Source organism: Triticum urartu, chromosome 1, assembly GCF_003073215.2.
Source record: "Triticum urartu cultivar G1812 chromosome 1, Tu2.1, whole genome shotgun sequence".
Lineage (NCBI taxonomy): Eukaryota > Viridiplantae > Streptophyta > Magnoliopsida > Poales > Poaceae > Triticum > Triticum urartu.
In genome coordinates, this window is record NC_053022.1 from 499,223,576 (window position 1) to 499,235,854 (window position 12,279).

Genomic DNA, 12,279 nt, shown 5'->3' on the forward strand with positions numbered 1-12,279 from the left:
TAAGGTAAGCAGATTCAATGACTGAACTGAACAGAAATGTACAACTACCAGATAGCTTTCATGTAGCTTTAGGGCCTTGGTATTGCGTGTAAGCGTGCTCTGTTTCTTGCTACATGTTTCAGTTGAGGATTATCCTTCAAAAGAAGGGGATTGCTAACTGGGGACTTTAGAAACACCCTCATAATTACAAAGATCTGTATGGCGAAATACGACAACGACAACAACACTTAGTCGTGACTGAAGGGGTTGGGGCAGATCTGAAGGTCCAAACAGCGCTCATTCTGTTGTTAAGACGATATATATTCACATGCGATCGGCCATCCGTGGAGGTTAATAGCTCAGAAGTGTTTCCTTTGTAAGGAAGGCTTTGCTTTATGACTTGCTCAAACCAGGGTTTGCCTTAAACTCATCCACTTGGAATGCAGGATCGCATATGTTGGTCTTCGGACAGAGTTCTTGATCCCATGGGCCAATAAGATGGGATTCAAACCCTGGCTGTGTAACACCCCGGACCGCATCTGTTGACAGATCATCCAACCGTGGTTTCTTCGGAGAAGGCTGTATGCTGTCAGGGTAGTCATCTAAGGTAGGTGGTGAATGTGAAAGCTTCCTCTCCTCAGAACCTTCAAGTGAGCCACCAAGCTTTTGCTGCTCCTCTATGATCATCTGCAAGTACTTCCCTTGTGCTTCGATTCTCAGCTGCAACTGCTTTTGAACCTGACATGGTAACATGTGATGATTTAGTCTAGTCTTGGAAGGCTTGGAACAAAAATTTAAGTTGGCTCCGAAGAATACATCTCAGAGATGGCAGATTCAAAAATAAATAGTGCAGGCAAAATAAAAGAACTGTTAGCAAGAGGCAATCGAGGACAAAGTCATTTACAAGGAACCCACCCAAGTATAACTTCGGTGAATAATGGTTTAGTAGAATGGGGCAAGAAATCTGATTGTTGGAGTAAATCCCCAGCTGACAGCCCGAAAAAAGTACAGCATGGATGTGGCAAAATCCATTGAATAGGAAAAAAGAAATAATATGATTCAAAGAAGTTCACATGTTTTCATCACAAACCTCGAGTTGTTCATGGAGCCGCTTCTGAACTTCCATTTGCATCTTCAATGCTTCATTGATTTGTGAACCCCTGCAAAGATAAATGAAGAATATCTCTGTAAATATGTGATGTATTTTTAGCATGATATTAACCAGCATAAAAAGCCTATGTTAGCAGAGGATACAATCATGTGCACAGACAATTGAGTAAAGATCACTTACGGTGCAGAATCTGCATTAGAGAATGAATCACTAGAATCCTTCTTTTCGTCCTTGGAACCTACACCAGCTGCCACTTTAGAAAACCAAAGCATTCTCGGTATGAAGGAAGGCAAGAAGGGGAGTGTGCTAGGAAGGCAATGAAGCATAGAAGGGCATTTACCTTCAGCAGGAGATTCTGGTATGTACTTTGCAAGGCGATACTTCTACACAAGCAACAAGAGAAATAGAGTATTAGTGACCAGGCAAATATTTATTAGCTGTCTCCTCAAAAGAGACACTCTTTACCTGCAAATGGCTCTTCACGTGATATATTGTAATCCCCGGTACACCCATTACAGTCAGTACTCCTTTAGGTGTTGCTCCTGAAGATATGATGATACCAATACATTAACAAATCTCCGATGCATTGTACCTTGTGTACTTCAAATAAATAAACAACTATTATAGAAGGTTGTTTAGGGTTATCGATACATCAACAGTTTCCAATGCGATTGGGTAAGGTAACATGGCAGACACAGTTCCAAAGGACCATATTAACAACTTCTAGCAGACTAGCATGAATCACTGAAACATGAGGAACTTGTGTTTTGAGGGGAAGAGAAACTTGTGTGTTCACAGTCCATGACCTGATATATGCAGCAATCTCATCATAAAAAATAATGCATAAATCTGTTTCATAAACATTTGGAATATCAAAATTAGTTTAAACTTGAGTTTGTTAATATGCATGATACACAATGGATTCGACATAAAACCACCAAATTACAGGTTCTAGATATGCATTGTCCCACACCATCTAAAAATGTTTTCACTCAGAAATTGTGCTGCTGACAAGGTTCATGAGAAACCAAGCAGAATGAACCAACAAAATAAACGAAATTTATAGATCATAGTAAGTAACAAGCAGAATGAACCAACAAAATAAACGAAATTTATAGGTCATATTAAGTAACAAGCAGAATGAACCAACAAAATAAACGAAACTTATACATCATATCAAGTAAAACCACAAAAATTAATACTTAAGAGAGAATACCCACTATCTGGTCCACCAAGTTGGGCGATTGCATCCACAAAACGACTATGGAGATCAGAGGTCCATCTTAGACGTTGTTTGCCACTCCCTACAGGATTAGCAGGGTTGCTTATGTTGGATCCACCGAAAGCTCCAATGTTACTTACATGCTCACTATTCTGAGCCCTCTGTGGTGCAAAGGGCACAGAAAACTTCTTAGCATGGTACATCATGAGAGTACTGCAACAATTGTAAGAAATTGTCATACACATGAGCAAGGCCAAGAAATGTTATAATTTAGGATGAAACAAGTCTACATTTCTAATGCCATCCTGTATATCTAAACAGAACATATCAAGTTGACGGTAAAATGTAAATACAGCATACTGAGCGTTTTCTGGTATGAGGAAATTTCATCGTTTCTTAGACAGTTCATGAAATCCCGATCAGCATATTTATCTCAAGAAGTTGGTAAGTCTCCTGGTTTATAGTTAAAGGAGTTCTGCTGCTAGTAAAAGAGCAAAGAGGGCGAAACTGAATATGACAGACAATATTGACACAGCAGAGCACCAAAAACAAATCTGTATACCTAGTGGTACTATCAAGTATCAAATATCCAAATAGCCAACACTTGTTAAAATTTTAAGGTTACAGACGACGTATGGAGGGACTTTAACCTCTCCAAATCACATGAAGAGGACAAAGTTCATCGCAGGCTGCTTATTGAACTCTACATGGTAGAAAGACAAAAAAAAAATTGCAAGTAACAGAGGAAGACCAGTTGAGCTAGCTTCCCCATAAGAGTCAGTAGAACTGAAGCCCTGGAGGTAATCTCAGCCGTCCCCAAATGCCATGCCAATCGAAGTCACTAGACGAGGCCATGGCAAATGATCCACAACAAATGAAACTGGAGGGGGGCAAAATTTCACGCTACAGGTCGAATCAATCGAGATCACAGGCCATGTGCAAATTACCAGGGCCAGCACAAGATTCCAACCGGGCCTTTCCGGCCTCAGAGTCGCACAAGTCAGCACAGCAACAACGCACAGCTCATAACCGGAACGGGTTTATGAGCCAGGAAATCGGCAAAACACTAGCTCACCAGACCAAGCTTCGCCCCCAAAACGTCAGAAGCGCCGCCGCCACCCAAACGTGATCACCACCGCTCTTCTCACATCCACCCACAGGCCGCAGCCAATGGAATCTCACTAGAAGCTCCAGAAAATCCACTCCGCGGTCAGTAAAATTCACACTAACTACGCCTACCACCAGCAAGAGAGGAGCGGCAGTCACTCACCGGCCTCTGACACACAATTCCACCGCAATACGCCTCACAGAGCCGCGATCTCGACCTCACGGACGACAAAACCTCTCGGCAAAACACCCGCCCATTCCTCCCACACCAACAGACACGCTCAGCCGCCAAAGGCGAGTCCAAGAAATTCAGTAAAGAGACCGGCAGGGTGGAGCCGGGCAGCCGGCGTTTACTTACCGGCACGGAAGAGCTCAGCAGCCGCCGCCCCCGCCGCGACCGGGACCCGGCCGCTCGTCGCAGGTGCGCCGCGCTCGTCGGGGGATAGAGGGAGGGAGACAGTGCGGGAGGGAATCAAATGCTGCGGGCGTGCGGGCGTGCTGGTGCCCGGGGCCAATCAGGCGGAGGCGGATGGATGGCCCAATCGGGGCGCTGGGGTCCGGGCGGGGCGAGGATGGGAGCGGTGGTGCGAGTGGGAATGGGAGGGGAAAGCGGCAGGTGGTGGTGTCCGGCGAAAGCGACGCCGCGAGAGCGGAGCGCTTGGGAATCGGGACAGATCTTTTACACCCCTCGTCGTCGGAGCGACGAGACGAGCGCACCGTGGGCCTCCCGGCCGGCTCTATCTACTACTCCTACCACCCCTGGCCCTGGCCCGGGGCAAGGAAAACCGCCGGGCCCCGCGTGCGCCCCGCGGCAGGCGGGCCCGCGGGCCCTTGGGCCCTGTCAGCGAGGTACCGCCACCAGCAGTAGCGGTGGTACTGTACCTGTCTCGAAAAAAAATGGCGGTGCTGTACCAGATCTTTGTCCGCTCGGTTCGCTTGTCCCGGCGTCCCCAGCGGCGAGCGCGGCTTTCCCTTCCCTTCCCTCGCCGGGGACACTGTTCAACGGCGGTGTTTTGCTGGTTGGTTAAGCCCACCCCCGAGAATCTTCGGGGCCGCGTCGCATTGATGGCAGATTCCCATCAGTCTCTCCGAGATGCTGCTCATAAGATAGGGTGTGTCACTGCACTGCACGTGTGTATGAGTGTTTGTGTCTGTACTTATGCTTAAAAAAAAGATTCCTCTCGGCCTCCGCTGCCATTCCGTCCCATCCCGTCCAATCCACCCGTGGCCCATCACGTGGCCCGCAGTGGCATGCCCTGCCCTTGCCGTGATCGGACCGGCTGCACGTGCATCCGTTTCCCCTTCGTGTTCTGCTAGGTGGTGTCCGTATTTACTACCGCGGACAAATGGCTGCAAAATGCCGGTTACTGGACACTGCCCGTAAGCAGGCCTGCCACGACGGATAAAAAAGAGGAGGGATAAAGCCGTGCCCGCGAAATACAGCTGCAAAGGGTGGGGGGCGGATCCTGGGAAGAAGTGTGGGCGACGCGAGCGATCCCGTTGCAATCATGGCCCGGGAGGGAAGGATTCAAGGGGAAGAAAGGAGGAGGAGGAGGAGCGCATTGACATGCCATGATGCCCCTATCTAACGGCAAAGGAGGAGAAAGGAGGGAGGCTAGGGGAGGGAGGGGAGGGGACGTCGGACGGGAGAATCATTGTGATCTGCTGCGATGCGAGCGCGCAGGCAGGCTCGACGGGAAAAAGTACCTCAAAAGCAACGACGGTTTGGACGAAACAAAACGCGCGGCAGAGGTGAGCCCACCTGCGGCTGCGGTGCGCCCGTAAACAAGTCACGGTGAAGCAGAAAGCTCCGGCGACAGGTCATCTCGTCTCGTGTCATCTCAACCTTCGTCGCTGCATGCGCGCGCGCGCGCGAATTGTTAAAGGAAGCCGTGGACTTCCGTTCTACGATTTCCTTCTTGTTCGGCTTCAACGCAGCGCTCTCGGGTCCGGTCGGTCGGTCGGTCGCCCGCCCTGCCCAGCCCGTTTCCTTCAGTACTCCTTGGACTGTGGTAGGGGCCGGCCAGGGAGGAGGGCCCCGGCAGCGGCAGCGGCAGCGGATCGATTCGACCGGACGGCGACGCCATCGGCTGCAAAAGCGTCGTCGAGAAAAGCGTCGGAAGGATTCGGGGTCAAGGCAGCGGATTCTCCTCGATGAGCGTTTCCACGCTGCCACCTCCCCCGCTTGCATTTTCTCTCCTTGCGCCCGCTGCCGGCAAATTTGACAGTTTTGACCTCTCGACGAAATCAATTCAGAGAATAAACTGCCCGTCAAACAATTTCACGTCCCTAACCTTTTTGTGTAGCGCCCGCCACGCAGGCGTCACACACTACGGTGCAATGCCCAGCTCGGGGGCGTTGCACGCCAGTCCATGTGCAGCGCCTAGCGCTCGGGCGCTACACTGTGACTTATCCAGCGGCGGCAGCCCTCTCCTCCCCCCACCCCATTGCAAGATTCAAACAGAAGAAACCGTGGCGGCCCTCTCCTCTCCCCCTCTCAATCCCCTCTCCTAAATTCTTCAGATCTGACGATTTGGTCCGTGGATTCCTTCACCAATCCATCCTAGAAGGTACTCTCCTCCGATCCCCTTCTTTCTATCCATAGAATGTATGGTATTTTGAAGATTTGGGGAACCCTTGTTTGAATCTTGCATGTATTGGATTTGGGGAACCCTTGTTAGATTAGAATGTTGCATGGATGTATCTAGATGTATTTTAGTTCTAGATACATCCATTTTTTCGACGAGTAATTTGGAATGGAGGGAGTATATTTTATTGAAAAGATATGGTTTGGATACATAGGTTGATATGTTATTTTATATGGAAAAGAGATTTGTATTAAATTTTGCATGAAGTAGGCCTAGTTTAGTTTATTTGTGTTGAAATTATATTTGTATTGACAAAAATGCTTTGGATACATATGCTTTGAATTTTGTATGTACTAGGCGTGCTTTAGTTTATTTGTATTCAAAAGATGATCGTGTTGACAAGAAAGTTTTTTTTCAAAATTGTTAGGATGGTTTGGCTTCTCGATGATCACTGGGACAAACAACACCGGTCATACGCTATGGCGGTGGAGCAGCGGGTAATAATGAAAGTGGCCGGTTTTATGAATTTCGTGTTTATTTCAAACACAAATGCCCCATATGTAATGTTATGATTTGTTTGTTTGTAGGAGCTTGCCCCTCTGAAGCTTTGTTCTCACAGGGTCACCCTTGGGTGGATGCGCTATGATGAGCGATACACACTGTATGTAAGGGAGACGGGACTTCTCTCTTTCATTCAGATGGTCAGACGGTCGACGCCGCCCAACAATGCTCCAGCACTCACCGCGCTTATTGATCATTGGCGGCCGAAGACACACAGTTTCCATCTTCGGACCGGGGAGATGACCGTGACGCTCCAAGATATTGCTATGATTACCGGTCTTCCTATCGATGGGAATCCTCTATGTATGAGCACCGATTTTGATGGGTGGCGCGCGCAGATGAATGCCCTTATCGGTATGGTTCCTCCGGAGCCTCGGGAACCAGCAGCAGAAGACAAGAAGAAGGAAAGAGTCGCAGCCGGTGCTCCTTTCACGTGGATTACTGAGCACTTTGGTACTTGCCCACCGGAAGCTAATGAGGGCACGGTCAAGACATATGCTCGTGTCTACATGTGGTACGTGATATCCAGGACTATGTTTGCTGATGGCACAGGCAAGAATGCTCCATGGATGTGGCTGAAGGCGTTGACCATCTTCGATAGCAATTGGAGTTGGGGTTCGGCGACACTGGCTTACTTGTATAGACATGTATGAAGTTGTTTTTTTTCACTTCATTGCTACATTATGAATGCGATCTTGCTCTTAATTCAACCATGTTCTCTTTTATGTGCAATTGGACGAAGCCTGTTGTAGGTCATCTGGAGGTATTGGTGGTTGTTTGCTCGCACTTTCCATATGGAGTTGGGAGCGTTTGGCGGTTGGACGCCCGAAGACCGTGAAGTACGATGATTGGGACGACAAAGGCGACCCACTACGGCGATCCACTTGGGCTTACAAGTGGGATGTGTTAAATGAGACGACAGATGATCCCTCGGTCATGTACAAGTTGTACCAGAGCGAGCTTGACGCGATCACGCCTGAGTAGGTGAATCGACATTGCATAAGTGATTATGATGCTTCTATTGTAAGTCGATATCAATTTTGCATTCTATCTCATTTTGCAGGTGGTATGGGAGTCGTATGGAACAGGAGACAATTTTGGTAACCCTATAGAGTTCAGGCTGAATCCGATGTGCACTAGGGATAGGGATCTCTGGCGTATGCGGTGCCCACTCATGTGCAACTGGGCGGTTGAGCTTCACCTCCCACATCGAGTGCGCCGTCAATTTGGTTTGTTCCAGGCACACTCGCTGGAGTGGGAGGACACGGACAAGTTGCTACACGCGTAAGATATAATTAACCTTGAGCACTTAGCAACTTCTCAGCGGTTTCGATGGTGCTAATATTATGTTTCTAACTTGCAGGTTGGGTAGGAAAAGGCAGCGGAAGATCAAGGATTGGGACAAGCATCACAGGAAGTATGTCGTACAGTTTGCGCTTAGTGTGGAGCAAGCTAGGGCTGGAAAAGGAGTCCAGCTTCGTGAGCACTGCCCGATCGCGTTCAACAACTATCTCACATGATTTCTTGCAAGTACCCGTGTGGAGGTATGCAAGCCGGCGTATGCTGAGGAGATTTTGAAAGAACCCACCGTTTTTGATGAGGTAGCCCAGCACCAGTACAACGCATTAGTCAGGAAAGGCAACTCAGTGATCCCTTCAGCTCCAATGATGAACTTTGTGGTATTTGCCCTCTTTGCTTTTCATTCACACTATTCACATCTTCGCTTGCCTAACACGTTAATAGCATTTCTGTTCATAGCGTGCCCAGATCAAGAAAGTAGCTGATGAGACCAAGACTATTCTTGAAACAACCCCGGCTAGCAAAAGCAATGGGGAAGGTGCACTTCGAGCATTCATCAAGGTTCACATCTCCTTCAAACTAGCACTTAACATGTGTTGCTACGTTCGATATCTCATTCACTTGTACATGTTGCAGCGCCAGGGAAAAGTTAAGGCGGCTATCAAACCTTTTCGGTTGTCGTGACCCCGAGTATGTATCACCAGAACGGTCTAGGTCGGCGACACCATCAGATCCCGCTTCGGGGCAGGGCCATGGTGATCATTTGGAGGATGAGGATGTGGGTGTGGTCACCCAAGAGGTATGACATGAGCATATATATCCAATTGTTGATGCATTGCTAACTATATCCTCACACACGGTCTTTCCATATCTTTTGTTGATGCATAGGTTGCTAATGATATGACCTTGGGGACGTACCAGGTTAGGTCCGCATACAGGTTAAATCCTAGGACGGGAATCAACAAGTACACACCTGAAGACTTCACCCAAAGAGGCAAAAGGACGGTCGGCACCTCGCGGATGGCGGCTTTGGATGACTATTTGGATGACGACGTGGATGACATGGAGGAACCGGAGCTGGAGCGGGAGCGGGTTCCTCTTCCTAGGAAGGTGAAGAAGTTAGCCAGCAAGAGGGGGGCAGCCAAAAAGTGCTCAAGGAACTAGTCATCGTCCTCTATTTGTAATGTTGAACTTGAAGTGGTGGTAGCTTGTAGTAATGTGGAACTTGTTATGTCGGAAAAAACTTAGAGTTGTGGTAGCTCTATGTTGAACTTGATCCTCTTGTATGTCTTAGTTATGTTGAACTTGGAGTGGTTGTCTTAGCAATGTTGAACTTGTTGTCTTAATAATGTTCAACTGTGACTGAAATGTTGGACTTAAAGTTCCTGACTGCTTATTCTAGGAAATGTTAAACTGTGCCTGAAAATGACCAAGTTTACAAGTTACAACCGTGCAACGCCTAGCCTGGAGGCGCCACACTGAGCAGTGCAACGCCTAGCTCTAGGGCGTTGCACTGCTCAGTGTGGCGCCTCCAGGCTAGGCACTGCAGCGGCTGTAACTTGCAAACGTTTTGTTTGCTCCCTGCTTAGCTCATCCCAGGTGTGCAACGCCTCAGAGCTAGGCGCTGCACTGTACAGTGTGACACCTAGCTCGGAGGCGTTGCACACCTGGGATGAGCTAAACAGAGAGCTCGGAGGCTTTGTCTTACGTCTACCCCGTTTAACAACCTTCAACTCCGGATCCGGCCATAGTTGAACTCCATGGTACTCCGGCCATTGTGATTGATCAAAGTATGGGTGAAAGCGGGGAGCCCATGTTTTCTTGACCGTCATGATTGAGAACTCCAACTCCCTCACGGTGCGTGGGTGATTGATGTCCACATTTCTAACGCGACCGGCGGTATACAAGTGTGAGCATGGGAGATGAAGCAACAATGGCCTCCCGCAAGAGCAATCACATTGTGTTAACGACACCTTGAAAGCCCGACCTCCAAGTTGTCGGCCATCGTTTGTGGTTCCTCCTGTCTCTTTCACTTCGTACTTCCACTCTTCGTTGTCATATAATATAGGTTCTTCTGAGTCCGCCTTCCGTGATTGAAATTCTAACCATTCATCAACCTTGGGTGGGAACTTGTACTTGTACTTGCGCGGGTTCTCACCCGCTATCTCTGCATCAGTTTCCATCGAGTACTTTAGAAAGTACGCATTCATCTTGTCAAATGTGTATTGAAATATTGCCGTCACGGGTAATCCACATGAACCTTTGAGCACCCTATTGAAGCATTCGGCCATATTGCTTGTCATTTGACCGTATCTCCGGCCATCTTCATCAAAAGCACGTGCCCACTTGTTCCGGTGTTGAATGTGCCTATTGATAAAGTCTTGACCCCCGGGATCAAGTTTTTTGTGTGCGAGCAATTTGTTCAACAAAGTGGTGAACCGCTTCTCGAAGAAAGCGAGACAACAATCTTGAAGATCATCGACCAACTCCTTAAGGCCACATGCCCTATAGAAGTTCGAACAAAAGTGCCTCATGCACCGTCGACGGTGCAACGGAGCATGCCCGGGAATGTCAATCTCCACCGCGTTAAGAATTCCTGGATGCCGATCCGATATTACACAAATTTCCCTTTGAGCGGGTAACACCTTCGTCCTCAAAATACGCAAAAACCACTCCCAGTTGTCATTGTTCTCTGCCTCAACCAAAGCAAATGCCAATGGCAACACCCGGTTATTGGCATCACTTGCTATCGCAACCAACAAGGTGCCCTTGTATTGTCCGGTCAAGAACGTGCCATTAATGGCGATGACCAGCCTACAGTGTTCGAAAGCCCTCACGCATTGCTCGAACGCCCAAAATGCACGGCCAAATACTCGGACTTTCCTTCCTTCATGAACCATTGTTTGATGCCCATGAGGCTCGACCACATGAACCATGCCCAGGTTTGTGGCGGCCATGGCTAACAACAACCTAGGGATTCGGTTGTATGCTTCCTCCCAAGTACCATACAACATCTTAAATGCGGCTTGCTTCGCCTTCCATGCCTTGCCGTACTTCACCTTGTAATGAAAGATGGCTTTCACAAGGTCAATGACATGTTGGAGGCTCATTGTTGGAAGTGTGGATATTGAGTTCGAGAGCCTGTAAGCGATGAACTCGGAAGTGAGTTGTCTGTGGTCTTGGGACACAATCTTGCCATCCACCCTTTTGCCTCGGCACATGTGAGTTGGCACACAACTCACTACGTGCCAAGTGGGACCTCCTTTCCATGGTCTTGCACGCACAATCCACAGACATATTTCATCTTCACATGCACATGCAACTGTGTAGCGCACATTGACGTCCGAGTGCACCACCTTGTGTGGACGATAATGCATAACCGAGTAGTTGTCGAGCCACATCTTCAATTCAAAGAAGGTTTCAAACTTAGACCCTTTAGCAATCCGGTTCTTGTCGTCTCCCAAATCACGGTGAGAGCTTGGCATAACCCCAAGAGATATAGATTTGCCACCATCCACAACGGCTTCATCCATGAGACTAACATCCTTGAACAATGGTGTCTTGTGATCCCGACCTAATACCTTCTCGAAAGCTTCGGCCTCCTTCACTGTGAACCCCTCCTCATCAACTTGTTCATCGGGACCTTCGTCATCCGAATCCGATGCATATGCACGGGAAAAAGGGATGGAATGGTCCATTGTCTCTTGCAAATGATATTTGTCGAGATCACCCACATTGTTGTCATGGAGATCAACTTCATTGTCATCGTCCGCATACTCATCATTGTTCTCTTGCAAAGCTTCATCTTGGTTGTTTGTAAACGGGCTCGATGTTGGCCTCACTTCTTGGGTAAAAAGAGGTTCAACAATTTCATCTCGCTTCAAGGGTGGGGGCTACTAGCAACCAAAGGGGAGGGTTTCCGGTTCAAGTCCAAATGCAAACTTGAATCAACCTTCTTCGTTGCAAATAACTCAAGAGCCTTGTCAAGTGAACCAGCCACCGTTTTCTTGTATGCAACCCAACGTTGCTCCGAGTTGACACGCATTGTCTTCCAACGAATGTGCATTCCAAAACCTACATTATGCCTTCCCTCCAACTCAACAATATCACTAGGGTCCATCCAATTCAAATCTTTCCTCACTTGCTGCAAGAGCTCCGCATAGCTAGGACTACTATCAAACAACATATCAAGCTCATCTGGGTCCGGTTCAATATTGCCTTTCAAGAAGGCGTCTTTGTCCCCATGATGAACAAACACACATGTTCTTCCCATCCCTATAAGCATTCAAACAACACAACGTAACATTGCTTCCATGAGTACTAATTTAAGGATTAACACGGAATACAAACCCTAAAATATATATCAAACAACAACCCTAACCCTAACCATAACCCTAACCCTAATTGCCGGT

General features: G+C 48.0%; 1 protein-coding gene across 1 annotated transcript; it reads right to left on the bottom strand.

The window, feature by feature from the left end:
- LOC125522569 (myb family transcription factor PHL7-like) lies at window positions 1–3,575 on the bottom strand. Its single transcript, XM_048687625.1, has 7 exons — window positions 3,388–3,575; window positions 2,311–2,525; window positions 1,556–1,632; window positions 1,431–1,473; window positions 1,271–1,343; window positions 1,070–1,139; window positions 1–717 (listed from the first exon to the last, which is right to left on the bottom strand). The coding sequence occupies exons 2-7, from the start codon at window positions 2,516–2,518 to the stop codon at window positions 373–375; spliced, it is 816 nt and encodes a 271-aa protein (XP_048543582.1). The 5' UTR covers window positions 2,519–2,525; window positions 3,388–3,575; the 3' UTR covers window positions 1–372.
- Between the last annotated feature and the right edge of the window lie 8,704 nt (window positions 3,576–12,279).

Bases quoted from the DNA above. Each gene is read 5' to 3' on its own strand.
- LOC125522569 (XM_048687625.1), bottom strand. From the start codon at position 2,518: ATGATGTACCATGCTAAGAAGTTTTCTGTGCCCTTTGCACCACAGAGG. The intron at 1,633-2,310 runs GTGGGTATTCTC...TCATATCTTCAG, and splicing joins CCAACTTGGTGGACCAGATA to GAGCAACACCTAAAGGAGTA. The intron at 1,344-1,430 runs GTAAATGCCCTT...GGTTTTCTAAAG, and splicing joins ACCAGAATCTCCTGCTGAAG to TGGCAGCTGGTGTAGGTTCC.